General features: G+C 36.9%; 2 protein-coding genes across 2 annotated transcripts; both read right to left on the bottom strand.

The window, feature by feature from the left end:
* Window positions 1–3,244: 3,244 nt before the first annotated feature.
* Window positions 3,245–4,060, bottom strand: LOC138888264 (uncharacterized). The gene is made up of 3 exons (XM_070170095.1): window positions 3,983–4,060; window positions 3,661–3,868; window positions 3,245–3,594 (listed from the first exon to the last, which is right to left on the bottom strand). The coding sequence occupies exons 1-3, from the start codon at window positions 4,058–4,060 to the stop codon at window positions 3,245–3,247; spliced, it is 636 nt and encodes a 211-aa protein (XP_070026196.1).
* Window positions 4,061–9,082: 5,022 nt separating this feature from the next.
* Window positions 9,083–10,255, bottom strand: LOC104236141 (F-box protein At1g20360-like). Its single transcript, XM_009790020.2, has one exon. It carries the CDS (start codon window positions 10,253–10,255, stop codon window positions 9,083–9,085), a length of 1,173 nt encoding a protein of 390 aa, XP_009788322.1.
* Between the last annotated feature and the right edge of the window lie 463 nt (window positions 10,256–10,718).

The raw sequence follows: 10,718 nt of genomic DNA, 5'->3' as shown, positions 1-10,718 counted from the left end.
AACAAGGCTTTTACTTATAACCCATTTCAGTACATTGTCTTTACCCTAACTATGATAAGGTTTTTCTTTGGCCTTAGCTCGTGACTTTGCTCTGTACTTGACTCATTAATGAGTGAACTTCTCAGGTTTGATCTTTGATTATTTCCTAATCTTCTTTGCCTTCTTTATACACATATCTATGTATATTATATAGTCCCCCAAGTGTTTGAACATTGAAATATGAAGCCTCGAGCACTTGATTGTTCCTCTCATTTGGTCCTTTCCCTGAAAAGGAAAAACACACGGGACTCAGAGGTGCGATTATAGATGAAGACTGCTTAACCCGTCTGAATTTCTATCAGAATAGTTGTAACCCTAGACTGAGAATTTTAATTTATTCCACGTGCCTTGCAAGTCGTGATTCATCATTTAGTACAGGCTAGCTTTTTGCCTATCATCTAAAATCTTTAGTAAAATTTTAATAATTCAAAAATAAAAATTAAAAATATGGATACCTGACCGTGGGTATTCCTTAGAAATAGTATCTCTTCAAGTGAACAACATTCCAATGTGAAGGTAGTATCTTGCCATCCATCGTTTCCAGTTCGTATGCTCCTTTCCCTGCGATATCATGAATCTTGTAGGGTCCATACTAGGTTGGAATTAATTTTCCCGCATTGGCTGCCTTCGTAGATTGAAAAACTTTTTTGAGCATGAAGTCCCCAATATTGAAGAATCTTAGGCGTGCTTTTCGATTGTAGTATCGTTCTATGACCTGCTTTTGTGCTGCCATTCTTATTAATGCAACTTCCCTTTTTTCCTTCAAGTAGATCAAGATTTATGTGCATTTCTTTGTCATTAGATTCTTCTAATGCTTGTGTAAACCTCGTGCTTGGCTCTCCTATCTCAACTGGAATTAAGGCTTCAGCTCCATAAACCAATGAAAATGGTATTTCTCCCATACTTATTTTTGCTGTTGTGCGGTATGCCCATAAAACACCAAGTAACAATTCTGGCCAATTACCTTTGGATTCCTCCAACCGCTTCTTTAAATTGTTGATAATGACTTTGTTTGTTGACTCAGCTTGTTCATTATCCACCGGATGATAAGGTGTGGATGTAATCCTTTTGATCTGCCAACTCTGAGAAAACTCTGTGATTTGTGAGCCTATAAATTGAGGGCCATTATCATACACGATTTCCTTTAGTACACCAAATCGACATATGATGTTTCACCAAATAAAATCTCTTAACTTCTTTTTCTCGCACTTGTTTGAATGCTCCTGCTTCCACCCATTTAGTAAAATAATCAGTGAGTACAAGCAAGAATTTTAACTGTCCTTTTGCTTGTGGTAGTGGACCCACGATATCCATCCCCCATTTCATAAATGGCTACGGTGCAATGACCGGATGTAATAACTCCGCTGGTGTATGCATGTTATTACCGTATCTTTGTCACTTATCACATTTAGCCATGAAATTTTCCGCTTCTTCTTCCATTTTAGGCCAGTAATAACTTGCCCTAATCATGGTTCTTACCAGTGATCTTCCTCCGACGTGATTCCCACAATGCCCCTCGTGTATTTCTCTCATTACATATTCTGTCTGAGAAGGCCCGAGACATCTTGCTAAGGGACCACCGAATATTCTTCGATAAAGATTGCCTTGCTTTAAACAATATCGAGCAGCCTTTTTTGAAGCACATGAGCTTTTTTCTTGTCTTCAGGGATGGTTCCACATTGCAAAAAAGCAACAATCTCGTTCCTCCAATCCCAGGTTAAGTTGTTAAAATTTACCTCATTTTTATCTGGATCGAGTATTGAATGAAACAAATGGATCACGGAAGCATTTCCATTGCTTGCCATGTCTGCCGCAGATGTGAGATTGGCTAGGGCGTCCGCCTCGGCATTTTCATCTCTTGGTATTTGCATAACTTTCCAGGTTTGGAATTTCCTGATCAGATCTCGTACCTTCTCTAAGTATTGTTGCATCTATGCTTCCCTGGCTGTATAAGTCCCCAACATTTGATTAACTACGAGCTGCGAATCATTTTTTGATTACAATCTGATTAATGCCGAGTTCTCATGCTAGTTCTAAACCTGTAATCATAGCTTCATACTCTACTTCATTGTTAGTTATAGAATGACATTAATGACTTGTCGAATGGTTTCACCCGTAGGTGGTACCAAAACAACTCCTAAGCCTGCACCCTTCACATTAGATGAACCATCAGTAAATAAGGTCCAAATTCCTGGATTAGATCCGTTGAACACCTATAATTCTTTTTCTACTTCCAATTACATTCCTTGGCTAAAATCAGCCACAAAATCTGCTAACACTTGAGATTTTATTACGGTTCTATGCTGGTATGTGATGTCATATTCACTTAATTCTATAGCCCATTTGGCTAATCTACCTAAGAACTCATGCTTGTGTAATATATTGCATAATGGATAAGCAGTTACTACAACAATAGGGTGACATTGAAAATAAGGCCTTAATTTTCTAGATTCCATGACTAGTGCAAGTGCAAGCTTTTCTAATTGAGGATATCGCGTCTCTGCATCTAATAAATATTTACTGACATAATAAATCGGAGACTGTTTACCTTGATCTTCACGAACTAACACAGCACTTACCGCTACTTCGAAGACAGCAAGGTAGATGAGCAATATTTCCCTAACTTTTGATTTTGCGAGTAACGACGGATTTGATAAGTATGTCTTCAAATTTTTGAGTGCTTGTTGACATTCCTCAGTCCATTCGAACTAATCTTGTTTTTTAAGAGCTGAAAAGAATTCAAAGCATTTTTCTAATGATTTAGAAATAAATCTCCCCAAGGTTGCGAGTCCTATCAACCTCTGCACTTCTTTTTTACTTGTAAACATGTTAGGGATTTCTTCAATGGCCTTAATCTGTGCGGGATTCACTTCAATACCACGGTTAGAAACAAGAAAACCCAAAACTTACCTGATGCAACACCGAATGCACATTTCTCAGGATTTAATTTCATATTGAATTTTCGCAAGATCTGAAACGTATCAGACAAGTGTGATATATGATCCTCTGAATGTTGAGTTTTAACGAGCATATCGTCTATATAGACCTCCATAGTTTTTCCCAAATGTTCTTGAAACATTTTGGTCACTAGTCTTTGATATGTTGCACCAGCATTTTTAAGACCAAAGTGCATTACTTTATAACAGTAAGTCCCCCTATAAATTATAAATAAAGTTTTTTCTTCATCTAAAGGATCCATTTTGATCTAGTTGTATCCTGAATACGCATCTAAAAAGCTTAACAACTCATGCCCTGCAACAACATCAATTAGTTTATCTATATGTGGTAATGGAAAAGAATCTTTAGGACAAGCTTTGTTAAGGTCTGTGTAATCTATACAAACACGCCATTTACCATTCTTTTTTGGTACCACAACAGTATTGGCTAACCAGTTAGGATACTTTACCTCGCGGATAAACCCAAACTTTAGTAATTTTTGGACCTCATCTTGAATCACCTGATTTATGAAAGTTCCTTGCTTTCTCTTCTTTTGTTTGACAGACGGATATGATGGGTTTTCATTTAATTTGTGAGTTATTACTTCCGGTGGTATTCCTGTCATATTAGAATGGGACCAAGCAAAACAATCCACGTTAGTTTTCAAAAATTCAATCAACTTACCTTTCATGTCTTGGCTTAGATTGGCCCCTACGTAGACTTTCCTTTCAGTCCATTGTGTGAATAACACTACAGCCTCCAGTTCTTCAATTGTTGTTTTGATATTTTCGTTTTCCTCTGGTTCTTGAATGGCATCAGGCCTTGAGTCCACATCTGTTCGCCCTTGTTCAGTTGAGGTTTGTGTTGTGGTACCCTCAACTGCATTCTGTAACTGCTATTTTTCTTCGTTTCTCGTACTTGAATCTGTTACAGAGTTGATGCTCCTGGATGTCTGTTGATCCCCACGGATTTGACATACTCCCCATAGTGATGGAAATTTAATTACTTGGTGTAAGGTCGACGGAACGGCATCCATCTCGTGGATCCATGGTCTTCCGAGAATCATATTGTAAGCCATATCCATATCTACCACCTAAAACTTTGTATCTTTGACAACTCCTTCTGCGAATGTAGTAAGTATTAACCCCCCTTTTGTCACGATGTTGGAATTGTCAAATCCAGACAAAGTATGCGCCTTTTGGTATTAATTTATCTTCAGCTTGCATCTCGCGCAGTACTCTTAGCAGAATAATGTTCATGGAACTTCCTGGATCAATCAAAACTCGTTTCACATTAGTATCATGTACAAGTAGAGATATTACCAGTGCATCGCTATGTGGAGATAATACGCCATCCGCATCTGCATCATCAAACATAATATTTTCTTCTTCTAAGACATGTCGCACCCGCTTCCCGTGGGTAATTGTGACTTTGGAGATTTTACTAGCTGCTGTGTATGTCACACCATTGATGTCTTCACCTCCGCTTAGAACACTAACAGTCCTTTTGGGAGAAGGTGCTTTAGGGGCTCTTGCCTATTCTTCATGTATGCTTGCTTACCTCTCTCACTGAATAATTCGGTGAGATACCATTGCTTTAATAGATGATCAACCTCACCTTGTAGCAACCTACAGTCTACTGTTTTATGCCCGTGATCGTTGTGAAATTCGCACCAGTGATCAGGATTGCACCTGTTTGGATTCGATCTCATTTCTTTTGGCCACCACACATTATCACCCATGCTTCTTAAAACAGCTACGAGATTGGAAGTGCTTACATTAAAATTATAACCGCCAAATCTTGCCTTCATGTTTCTATCATCATCCTGTGACTCTCGCGTGTTTCGATCACTCCCAAATCTTGATGACGAGCCCGACTCTCTATTCCTCGACCTATGATCGTACCTGGGATTGTCGTGTTTTGACCGTGAATCTTTTCCCGCTGGGCCCATATGTGGTTCGTACCTATTTTTACCGGACCTTTTTTCGTTTTCGCCCGTCTGGAACTTATCTTTTCTTCTTTTTGAGATCGTGAAATAATATCCTCTTCTATCCTTAGCTTCGTGCTATACCTATTGTAAACGTCATTCCACGTTATGGCAGGGAATTCACGAAGACTTTCCTTGAGTCGCCTCGTAGCTTCTGAACTTTTTTCGTTCAAATTACTAGTGAAGGCTATAACTGCCCAATTGTCAGGTACACGCGGTAACGTCATCCTTTCACGCTGGAACCTATCCACGAACTCTCTAAGAAACTCTGAGTCCCCTTGCTTAATCTTGAAAATATCTTCCATTCTTTTTTCGACTTTTTAAGCTCCAGAGTGTGCTTTGATAAATGAATCTGCAAGCTCAACAAAAGAATGTATGGAATTTTCGGGTAAAAGAGAATACCATGTTAATGCTCCCTTAGTGAGTGTTTCACCGAATTTTTTGACCAATACTGATTCAATTCTTGTTTGGTCAAGTCGTTGCCTTTTATGCCTGTTGTGAATGCAGTCACGTGATCTCATGGATTAGTTGTTCTATCATATTTTGGAATATCGGGCATTTTGAACTTCTTTGGAATTGGGAGGGAGCAGCACTTGGCTTCCAAGGTTGTTGTGAATATTTATCCATATCTATCCCTTTGATTACGGGTGGTACTCCAGGTATTTGCTCTATGCGGTACTTTGCTCTTTGAGTTGTTTCTGCAATGTTAGTACTAAATTTTGTAAATCCGAATTGACTAAGTTACCTGGTTCTCCTTCTCATGACTCGCTGGGGATTCCACCACTGCCTGAATTAGCAATCCCAGAACGAAGGTTTTCCAAAGTGTTGTTATTTATTGTGGGTGTGGGTGGTATAACAGGTAACTGACTGACAAAGGCCTCAAGAGCTTTATTGACCTATTGAGCGATTAGCTTTTGCAAAGCTTCATTGATAGCTTCATCATTTTCAAATTGAGCGTTTCCATTTGCATGAGATCCATCAGGAGCGCCTTCTCGAGACCGTCGAGGGGAGCTTTGTGGAGAAGGGATTAGGGTGTGATCATCCTGTGGATTCTCCTGGAGTTGTTGGTTTCCTTAGATGTTGTCATTGATGTTCAACATAGTTGATGCAACAAAAAAAGGTTAGGATAAGAAAGAGTAGATTATCAGATTCCCGGTAACAAAACGAATTTGTTTAACCAAAAAATGGAATTTTGATCAAAGCTTTAATTTAGAAAAATACGGGTTAGTGATAATCAAAACTGAATAAAGGAAAGTGATTTTGCTAACAATAAGATAGACAGAAGAAAATAAAGTAAACCAGTATATTCAGATGATCTTTCGTGTCCTTACAAATGATCCATTCTCTCCTTTTTATAGCTATCTCAAAGATATATGTTTTGCCTTTGTCATAATAAGGCCATTATAGATAATTAAAGGCATTAAATGCTACGTTACATAATTATTGTAATTTAATATAGATTCTCTAACGTTTTTAGTATTTAATGCTTATTAAATACTGTATTTGTACTCTCTTGTGCTGTCAGATTCATTTTCCTTGATTTTTGGGTATAAATAGGTACGAGCGTTGAGTCTTTTGAATAACTGCTCGTGCCTCTACTTGTACCTCTACTCGTATCTATTGCAACTTGTGCCTCTTTGCCAATCATCACTCTTTGACCAGCCTTCGTGTCATGACACGTCATCTTCCATTCACTTCAATATGTAAAATCGATTTTCCCAATACACAAACTTTAATTCATATCATGATCTTGAACATGATAATCTTACATATAATCGTCAAAGAAAACATACTTGAAGCGGAATCCATTATTTTGAAGCGGAAGCGTTAATTGGTAAATTGGTTTCTCGCCCCTTGCCCTAGCTTTCGTTACCGCCGCCTTTAGTGATAGAAGAAAGAAAGAATACGGTAACCCTGATGGGTGGGGAGATGACCAATTTATAGAGGTTCTTATTTAATCTGGTACGTCCATCAAGTAACCGATCGGACGGATGAGATTTGCTCATTAATTAAATATTAATTATGGGCCTAATCTTATTGGGCCACGTATATACGTAGGAAATAACTTACACCCACAACCCTCGGGTCATGGCGCCGTAAATGATCATTCTCAGCTCCTAACCATGGTTGTTGTGATGGTCTAATGGTTGTCTGACAGACTCTAAATTAATATATATATGAAACACCAATTCAAGCAAACTCCGCTATAAATTGAGATAGACGAAGCATTTAGTATATATGCAACTGTTTCGCGAAAATAAAATTGGACGACTAGCAATTTAGTTGCACGTTGCCTGGTTATATATTAGAATAAGCTTTTTTTTAGAAGAATTAACCCAAATAGCCGTCCACCTAGTATAGAATTCCAGGCAACATGCATCTATACTATGGTCATGTTCTTGCTAACGCTTAAGAAAGTATAGTCAATTTTGTCACTTATGGAAGGATCGCAATCAATAAATTAAATAGTACGATATAATTCAGAAATTGTAGAAACGAAAATCATTCTGCAGTTTCTCGTCATGGCCATATAGTATCAAATGAGTGGATTCAAGATATTTTGGATCGATTAACAGATGATAATTGAACTCCCAAATTCCAATTCAAACCAAAACGAGCGGAGTCAAGATGGTTCGGTGAGTAAACTATAATCTCATGGGTGGATCCACATAGAGAATTATGGCGCTCAAGCACCCATTGCCCATGATATGAACATATAATTTTGATTTATAGGCACCTTCGCATAAAATGGATATATATTTAGGTGATCACCCTTCCTACAGGGCGCACTCTTTGTAATTGGATAGTTCTTCTCTTCATATTTCTTATTCCTTTTTTTTTCTTTTTCTTTTTCCTGAAATTTTTCTTATTCGTTTGACTTTATTTTTCTTCTCCCTTTTACATGACTTTTCCTTCTGTTTTTAACTTTGATTTTTTTTCCTTTCTTCAATTCATTAGTTCCTCGTGGCACAAACAGAAAACATATTTAATTTACCACCACCAAATTTGACAGTTCATATTGTGCTTTGGAATCCTCACAATAATGATAATATTCAAGAAAATATGAATATTCATATTTTCCGTCATTCAATTTAACTACTAGAAATCAGGTGATTAAATTTTTGTACATATTATACAAGTATGACCAAATATTTGACCAATTTCTGACCGATATCGGCCGGAAATTTTATTTTTTTTGCTGATATAAGTATTAAATATTGTTTACTTAAAACCTCTTTATTATTTACACACACAAATATTATTAAATTTATATTTTAATTTGTATAAAAGCGTTTTACCGACCGAATTCGGTCGGAAATATTGAATTATAATTATTTCAGTTTTTTTGTCTAGTGATGGAAACAAAAAATTCAAAATTTTGGTTGGAAATTTGGAATTTTTTTTAATAAATAATTATTTTTGTACATTATATACAAGTTTAACGTTGCAGTAATAGCTAATAGATGTTCTGCATGGACTATGTGAATGTCTTATGGCCACTGGCTAACATTGGTTCGAGCAAACAGAGCATATGACTAATTTAGTCCAGAGCTGCAGCAATTTTATAACCATTGATCTCAGAATCATACGCATAAAAAGTATATGCTGTTTCAGTTAATGATCTACTAGGGAAAGCACAGGTTTGTTGTAAGATCAATCCAGATTGGGAAACCAAAATAGTACTTGTGATAGTGGCCCAAATCTGGTAGTAAACATTTTTTTAAAAACTTTTCTGCATCATAAACGTGCAGCCTACTTGTGATCAGTATTCCTTTAACAACATTTTTGCGTGTGTTTATAGTGCTTATATGCCTATTTGGGATCTTATTTGCAGTTAGTCACAAAGTGGTGGCTGAGGACATCTTAGCGTTCCATACCAATATCAGAAATGGGAAACTGCAGGTTCATGAATTTGTGTTTGGGAATTAAATTTAACATTAGTTTATAACTCAGGAAAACATATTGACACCAAAAAGAATATAGGGACGCAACATATTGACTTGAAATGCTTAAAGGAAAAAAAAGACATTAAATTTGATTGGAAGATCTAGTCCTTATTTTCAGTCTCCTTAATTCAGGACATAGCAATAACTAATAAAATACAAAATTGAACTGAAATTAATCAGTAATAAATCTTTTGAGCTCATCTAAGGTTGCAGTAATAGCTGATAGATGATACGGGTCCACTTTGACTGAGTGTGTCTTGTGAACACTGGCTAATGTTGGGCTAAAGGAAGGCAGGCGATAAAGAATTACCCTATCGTCTTTGTCCAAAACTGCTGCAATTTTAAATCTGTTCATCTCGGAATCATATTCGTACAAATGTCGAACCTCTTTCACGTAACGACGATCAAGTAAGAAAAGCACTTGTTTGTCGTCAATCCAGATTGGAAAACCAAAACTATGGCGAAACCGGGACACACCCTTTATGAAGTTGGCTGAAGTGTGAGTAACTCTCCAATTGTTGGTTACATAATCATAGGTAGCAATGACTGTGGATTTCTTAAAAAGGCATATAAGGGTAAGTAAACCTTGCGCTATCCCTAAAAATGTATCGAAACTAGGCTTAATGTTACCGTGGATGGGATCATGATGATTGATGAACTCAGGTAGGTCAAGAATCATAGCCTCTTCTCTCTTTGTATTAAAAGAGACAACACGGCCATCATTTCTGAGCCAATGCACGGAATCATTCACATAAACAGGGTTACAACTGAGAAAATTACTAAAAGTATTGCTCAAGTCAATTCTCAATTGGAATTTATGCCACATACCATCAGTTCCATCGGATGAAAATACTTGAAACTTATACCCTTCTTTTCCACCCAGCAGCCCTATAGTTACCAGTTTATATTGATCACAAGTAGGGTAATCAACCGCCAAGCATGCATTACCAATTCTTGTACGATAATCTTTTCTAGGCTTTGGGTATGGTATCAATTGATGCGCCCCAGTTAGAGGATTGAAAACACAGAAACCCACAACTTCACCAAAGTCAAGAAGAAGCAGACCCTTGCTTGAGGCCACAACTTTAACGTTAACGGGTAACGTCGTCTTATACTCAGTGGTTACGATAGGGTTTATGAACATTTTGTGGAAGTACTGGGATGAACGATCTGATGAAGAATAGAGGAGTAGTGTAGACATCTTTTGATGTTGGAGCAAAGTTTGAGAAAATTTAGGATCAGAAATCCAACTATTGAAATTCTTGCTTAGAATTTTACATCGAACTGCAAGCTTCAAAGGCAAATAGGAGATGATCTCCACAACTAAATCATCATTCAGTTCCATACTCACAAAATATAATAGGAGTAAGTATTAATTCCTTTACTTTTCTGTCGTGAATACCTCAACTCAATAGCCGTTTCTCTTGCACTTTGATCCCTTTCTTTTCTATTTCGAATCTATAAACAAGGAGGACATCTACTATTTAACCTAAATTCTTACGGTGTTTTAATTGGTGTTGAAGTATATAACCTTAAAAAGACTCTTTTGCTTTCCCGTTTTCGAGTTCCAAAGTGATTAGGAAGATGTGTAAAATTAGCTTTATATAACTCAACTATATGTTACGAAAACTATTGTCAGTAGTGTTTATTTGTTTTTTTTTTGGGGGTGGGTGGGGGGGGGGTAAATAGTGCGACTACAAGCACCACATTTTGTATTGAACTTTATGCTTTTATAATAAAGGTAATGATTTTTAATGTACAAGCACCACATCTTAATTATAATTTGGACATGGAAAAGGTATAAAAAT

The sequence above is a fragment of the Nicotiana sylvestris genome, chromosome 3 (genome assembly GCF_000393655.2).
Source record: "Nicotiana sylvestris chromosome 3, ASM39365v2, whole genome shotgun sequence".
NCBI classification, from domain to species: Eukaryota; Viridiplantae; Streptophyta; class Magnoliopsida; order Solanales; family Solanaceae; genus Nicotiana; species Nicotiana sylvestris.
Note: the sequence above shows the minus strand (reverse complement) of the source record. Positions and strands in the feature narration are given on the sequence as shown.